The sequence below is a fragment of the Cololabis saira genome, chromosome 1 (genome assembly GCF_033807715.1).
Source record: "Cololabis saira isolate AMF1-May2022 chromosome 1, fColSai1.1, whole genome shotgun sequence".
NCBI classification, from domain to species: domain Eukaryota; kingdom Metazoa; phylum Chordata; class Actinopteri; order Beloniformes; family Belonidae; genus Cololabis; species Cololabis saira.
Window position 1 is genome coordinate 19687298 of NC_084587.1, and position 6714 is coordinate 19694011.

Genomic DNA, 6714 nt, shown 5'->3' on the forward strand with positions numbered 1-6714 from the left:
AAGTTAATGACGACCATTGATTAGAGTCAGGTGTGTTCATGCAGGGAGACCCCTAAAACATGCTGGATAGGTGCTCTCCAGGACCAGGGTTGGAGACCCCTGTTTTAGATGCTACTCCGCTTCACCACCCCGTGATACAAGGAGCTGGGTCAACAACAGAACTGTACAGACTTTGATGACAAACTAGTGACGACCGTTAATTTACCGTTAATCAGAACGGAACTGGGTAAAAGGCGTTCGAGTTTTCTGCCCCCTCAACCTGGAATGATGCGCAGAAGGACTTGAAATTGGTTGAGCTTGTATCCTTGGGTAAATTCAAATCAATTTTAAAAGACAGAGAAATTATCTCTCTTGGTTCTTGTGACTGCCCCGTTGTGTAAATTTTACTATTGTTTCCCCGGAATGTGTGACTGACTGTCTGTGTTTGTATGTATGTATTGTTGTATTCTTTTTATGCTGCCATTTTGGCCAGGTCACTCTTGAAAAAGAGGTTTTAATCTCAATGAGTTTTTTTACCTGGTTAAATAAAGGATATATATAATTTGAATAAGATAAGATAAGATAAACCTTTAATAGTCCCACAGAGGGGAAATTTGCAGTTTACAGCAGCAAAGGGGATAGTGCAAAAAACAAGAGGCATCAATAGAAAATTAATAACACAGTAATAATAACACACTATAAACAGTAAACTGGTATACAATAATAATAAGAAAGATAAATAATAAGAAATACTAGTATATAAAAAGATAACAGACAGATATTTACAGATGGATATTTACATAATTGCACGTTGCAGTGAGTGAAAGATATTGCACATTATTTCCCTTATGTACATTTATTGTCAGGTTGTATGTGGTCTACTGTGAGCAGTGCTGTGAGATGTGTTGAAGCAGGGTAGCATTTAAAACCTGCTGGATAGGTGATCATGAGGACCGGGCTTGAAGACCACTGCACTAGAGCCACATCTAGAAAAACAAAAGCCAAAAAAATAATAATTTTATTTTGAAGGCCGGAAATTACGTCATAATTTACAAACTGCCCTTAGCATATGTTATGAAATGTCAGGAAGACAGGCTCAACAATCGTACAGTTATGCATTTTTTTAGAAGTATTTTAGTTTCTTAAAGAAGAAAAGGTAAATTTTATCCGATTGCTGATCGCATATGAGCTGAAGGAAGCCGCAGGTAAACACTACACAACTTTTGGTGCGGAGTGCTGAGCAGACGTGCTGCTTTTAGCCTCCTGTGCTAGCCGCTTCAACTAGCCTGCTATAAGTTCACCTAGTGTTAAACTTCACTTTGCTGTACGGATTTCAAGGTTTTGGATGGTAGTAATATATGTATATGGCAGAGAAATCTATAGATATCGAATGCGGTGAAGTAGATGAAGACAAACCTGCATTACATGATATTTGCGTCTATTTGTCTACTAGTTTCTCGGTAGGATCCGCACTAGCCTGTCCTGGAGATGTTAATAATCATTATATATCGAAGTCAGAAGACTTTTATGACACTGGTTTATCAATATAGGGATTAGTGGGTGTAATCTGATGCGTTTATCGACTGATATCTGTCGGATTAAGCTTGAATTATGGTTCCGCGTTAGATCGACGCAGAGCCTACGCCGTAGCCTACGGCGTAGGGTACGCGGCGACGCGCCCCCTACAGTACGATGCTCTGCGTTGGTGTAACGCGGAACCATAAATCAGCCTTTAGTATAGGACTGCTGGGACATATTCAGTTACAATGTATGGCGCTAATCGTCGTGCTTGTATGTGACGGGTTGCCATGTCTCCACAATCAGCAGTTTCGTTCAACTAAGCTCTGTTTTGTTACAAACCTGGTTTGCTTTAGTTTTACCGGTAACTATATCCTTTTTTGGCGGTATACCGGAGCAGGCGCTCATACACACACAGTTTGAACTGAGGTAACGATGCTTGTAACAAAACATTGGAATTTTTTTGAAAAATAGCAACATCGTTTCTTCTGTGGAAAACTTTTCAAAAATACACTTGCATATCTGACAAAGCCGAAACTTAAATGCATAAATAAAAACATAATAATGTTAATCAACATTAACCTTCCGGTTATTAACAAAGTCGGCAAAAAGTGGTTGTGGACACATCTTCAGTGGGGAATGAATGAAAAAATATTTTTGTTAACCTTTGGGTGATTGTCATTCATCATCATGGTAAAAGTTGGTGTCAGGAGTGAAGAACAGATTCAGTTACGCAAACAAAGACAATGCAGACAAAACGGTAATAAAAAAAAAAAGAAACTCAGCAACTTTGTTAAAAATATTTTTTTTTATTATCAGATTTGAAAAATAAGTTCTCTTTTTTTTTTTTTTTTTTAACATAAAAAGGAAAAACAGCATATATTATCCATTAAATGTCAGCGATTGGCTGCTTTGCCTGTTAAATAATCAGATTGTACCACTGGAAACATGTCATTTATCTTAGTCTAGGGTTGGATATTATCTGTGTACAGTAATTGTAATTGTGAACATAAGTCCAGTATTCATTCATATTCCGACGATCGGGACAGGGTCCTGAGAAGTACTTTAGTTTGTTAGGGTTATGTGGTTAGTTTGTTTTTATATTAATGAATAACAAAATAGCAATATATATTGAAGCGAATGTTGCTGTAGCCTGAAATTTTGAAATACAGTCCTCCAGTGCATGCCCCTATGTGATAAAATTGTGGAAACAATGTGGGTTCATGTGAAACTGCTTGTGGTGTAATAGACACATGGCCTTACAAATATCCATGACTTTTAATTTCTCAAATGTCAGATTTTAAATTAAATGTACCCCATATCCCATAACATTTTAAAAGGTGTGTATTTCTGTGAAGACAGGTTTATTTATTCTTTATTATTTATTTATTCCATACTTGCATGCTTGCAGCGTAATTCCTGCTGCTCCATAGCGATTACGAACTATGAAAGATAACTCAACAATCAACCAGCTGTTTATAAACAGTCTTAAAAACTCACATACTTGTGCTAATTCAGCAACATTATGTCATCAGTAGAGACACCAAAAGAAATACCCAGCTTTGTTAAATATTGGAAAAAAGGTGTTTTAAGAATGTGTTTTTTTTTCTTGCGAGACACTCCAGAATAAATTTGAGCATTTTGTTTTTCCATGCAGCTCATCCAGAAAATATCTAGAACATTTCTAACTTCTAGTGCATTTGTGAAAATGGTTCATGACTATTTAACCTTTTTTTGTTTTCAGGAATTGTAAGAATTAAAACATTGTTTTAGCTTTCTTCTTTCTCCATTTTTAGACCATGTCAGCAATCAAAGTTGCCATGCAACAGAGTCAGAAGAGTGGCAGAAGAAAAAACTCGGAAAAAATGTCTGGAGAGGTGTCGCCAGACTCCAAGTGTCCCATCTGTCTGGACACATTTCATAACATTTCTTATCTGGATCGCTGCCTTCACAAGTTCTGCTTCCGCTGTATTCTCGAGTGGTCCAAGAACAAACCCGAGTGTCCGCTATGCAAACAGCCGTTTAATTCAATCTACCACAGTATAAAATCAGAACAAGACTTTCAGAAGTACGAACTGAAACAGAAGGTGGAAAATCCTTCGTTTGGATATTTTGAAGGAGTGCGATTTAGATACCGCACAACGCTAACTGGAGTCCATCGACAGACGCGAGGAAGGACATCTCCACCTCCAGACAATGGAGTAATGTTTGAAGCCTCGACAAATATTCCTCTGCAGCGGCAAGATCGTTACATTCGACGCATGATGATGAGGTTGGCAGCCAAAAGGAGAGCTGCAAGCGAAGGGAGAGTTGTGAACAACGTCAGAGAGCAAGAGATTATAAATTTCAGGAGGGAGCTGTACCGACGCGGGGTGAAGGTCCGGGATGTTCGCGATGGCGGTCGCTCACGGGACACCTCTGCTGAGTTCTACCGAAGAAATCCTGCCTGCCTGCACAGACTGATCCCTTGGCTGAAGCGGGAGCTTGTTGTGCTGTATGGTGCTCACGGCTCTCTGGTCAACATAGTTCAGCACATCATCATGTCACGGATTACGCGTTACGATATGGAGGACGGTGCTATTCAGGAAGAGCTCCGGCCATTTCTCCAGGGTCGAACAGAGCACTTTCTCCACGAGTTCATCAGTTTTGCAAGGTCCCCCTTCAATATGGAGGCGTATGACCAGCATGCGGTTTATGACTGCCCAGCCGCCTCCTCAAATGAGGACAGCAGCTCAAACTCATCTGTCATCGCGATTTCAGAGGATGAGGAAACCCCTGCTGAACCAGACCATCAACAAGGCTCCACCTCGACTCTGAGCCAGTCTGTGTGGGATGATGAGACGCCTGGACCTTCGTATTCCACCACAGCAGAGCTGCACAGAGTGGAGCATCTGTCAGTCCTGGACTCAGACTCGGACAGCAGTTCTGATGAGGAACTGCAACAGTTTGGTGCTTCTCCACAGCAAACAAATCCACATAACCAAGTAGACGTGATTGAGGATGACTGTAACAATGAAGCCTGTGTGTCTTCTGACACTGACGACTGCGTTATTGTAGGATTTGTTAAGGCAACAGTAGAGAGGACTCCTGAGCTGGTTCAACTCTCCTCTGACTCTGAAGAGTCTTCCAGTGAAGATACTAAAGAAATCACTCTCCTACCTCAACACATCCGTTTCAACAGCTGTAGTCCTACAGCTTCACAGAATGGTGATAACAGTAGGGCTGGACGAACGGAAAATGTAGACCAGGACCATCATATTTGGTCAGAGTTAAAGAAATATAGAACTTTAACATCAGAACAACACAAGACCTCCAACAGGTTAGACTGTAAAGGTGGAGAACTAAGACGTGCAAGTAAAGAGAGATCCAGAGAAAGACGCAAGTCGACGAGCAGAGAGCGCTGGAGAAGGAATAGAAAGTCAAAAAGTGTAGAGCGCAGACGGTCAAGTAGAAGCCCGGTGACATCCCACGGCAGTGTGAGTCCTCGCAACACTGATGGAGGTTATGCTTACTCCAATTACAGAGACTGCTCAAAAATTGACATGAGGTATAAAAAGACGGACAGCGGTCACGGCTATCAGTCATCTAGCCATTATAGACGAGAGAGAAATTATTCTTATACACAGAGGCAGTCCTACTACTACAGCAGCCATAAGTACTCAGAATCGCGTGCTCACTCCAGAAGTTGCAGCAGGGACTCACGGAGACGAGACAGGAGACGCTCTCGTTCTTGGACTTACTCCAGCAGTCGTTCCCCTTCAACGAGAAGAAAATCTCATCACGACAAGCCTGGCGGGAAGAGGAAATATAAAACGAGGCATTTGGAGGGGCCATCCGAAGACGCACAACCGAACCCACATTCAGAAGGTGACACCGAGGTATCGACGAAACATAAGAAAAGAAGTAAAGAGAAACATAAAAAATCCAAAGAGGTGGCGAGAAAGAACAGCAGCAGTGGCAGCGTGGAGCTCCTCGGTGATGAAAAAGCACACGAGCCAAGCAGGCGCCACAAAAAGAAGAAGCATAAGAAGAAAAGCAAAAAACACAAGAGCAGTGAGCGCAAAGAGAAATGCTCACATTCTGTCATTACCATTGATAGTGACAGTGATACCGTTGCCAATGACAATAACCAAACGCCTGGCACCAATAGGGATAACCCCATCAACAATGCCACTGATAACCAAGTAGATCACACCATTGTGGACAATTCATTCTAATCTGTATGGATTTACTCTTAATTCCTAAATGCTTCTTCCAGTATTTTAGACAGAATGTTCTGTATGTTTAAAGATCCATAGATCTTGAAGGAAGTAATGAATGCACATTTCCATTCAAATCCTACCACAAGTGTTTTTTTTCCAGTGACAGTTCACAGGTCAGTGAGGTCTGTCAAAAACACAGATATTCTTACAGGTCTAGATACGTGTCAGCATTAGCTAAATTATATTTTGGGTCTACTGTTGTCTGGTTTCCTCAATGTATTTACTATTTCCTAAAACAACACTGCTTATGTCTAATGTGCCACTAAAATCAAAACAGAACAGGGTAATACTCGAAGTCGCACATCACCTGAAAGCGTCCGATTTTGTTCCGCAAAGTCAGTTCATTGTATGGTGTGCTTATGTTTCCTCAGGGATTATGCTTATTTTATTCTTTTGCCTTCATAAATGGACAATATTCTAACGACTGAACTATTGTTATCTGGTGCCCATAGAGTAGTCCTTATACACAGATACTGTTTGGTTTCAAAATGAACATTTTTCTATTGAATTTAATTTAAAAAATAAAGTATAATGACATACTGGGTCTTCTCTGTTTTTGTAATGCCATTATTCTTTTTCAGGTTTTTCTCACAACAAGTCAATTGGTCTTCACATTAATTATGTAAAAGCCGATTATAATATGACACAACTTTTATATTAGGATGATGTTTTGACATTATAGAAAGGTAGATTACATATTCTAAGGTGAAAATGCTACAGATTCATGCTCCAGCAAAAGCGATTATTCTAAGTTAGTGTCTAGGCTATTGTTTTTTTTTTTAAATTAACATACACACGGAGACTTTAGTTTTGGTCATATAATGTTATAAAGCCAATACGTTTTTTTTTATAATCAACTCATTCAGATCATGAAACATACATTGTAAGGTAAACATAAAGAAGATAAATAATAGCTTTTATTATGCTATTATAAAAAATATAAGTAAAACAGAAA

General features: G+C 39.8%; 1 protein-coding gene across 1 annotated transcript; it reads left to right on the plus strand.

The window, feature by feature from the left end:
• The first annotated feature begins 1047 nt into the window (after nucleotides 1–1047).
• Nucleotides 1048–6298, plus strand: toporsa (topoisomerase I binding, arginine/serine-rich a). Its single transcript, XM_061717257.1, has 2 exons — nucleotides 1048–1184; nucleotides 3294–6298. Exon 2 carries the CDS (start codon nucleotides 3297–3299, stop codon nucleotides 5712–5714), a length of 2418 nt encoding a protein of 805 aa, XP_061573241.1. The 5' UTR covers nucleotides 1048–1184; nucleotides 3294–3296; the 3' UTR covers nucleotides 5715–6298.
• The last annotated feature ends 416 nt before the right edge of the window (nucleotides 6299–6714 follow it).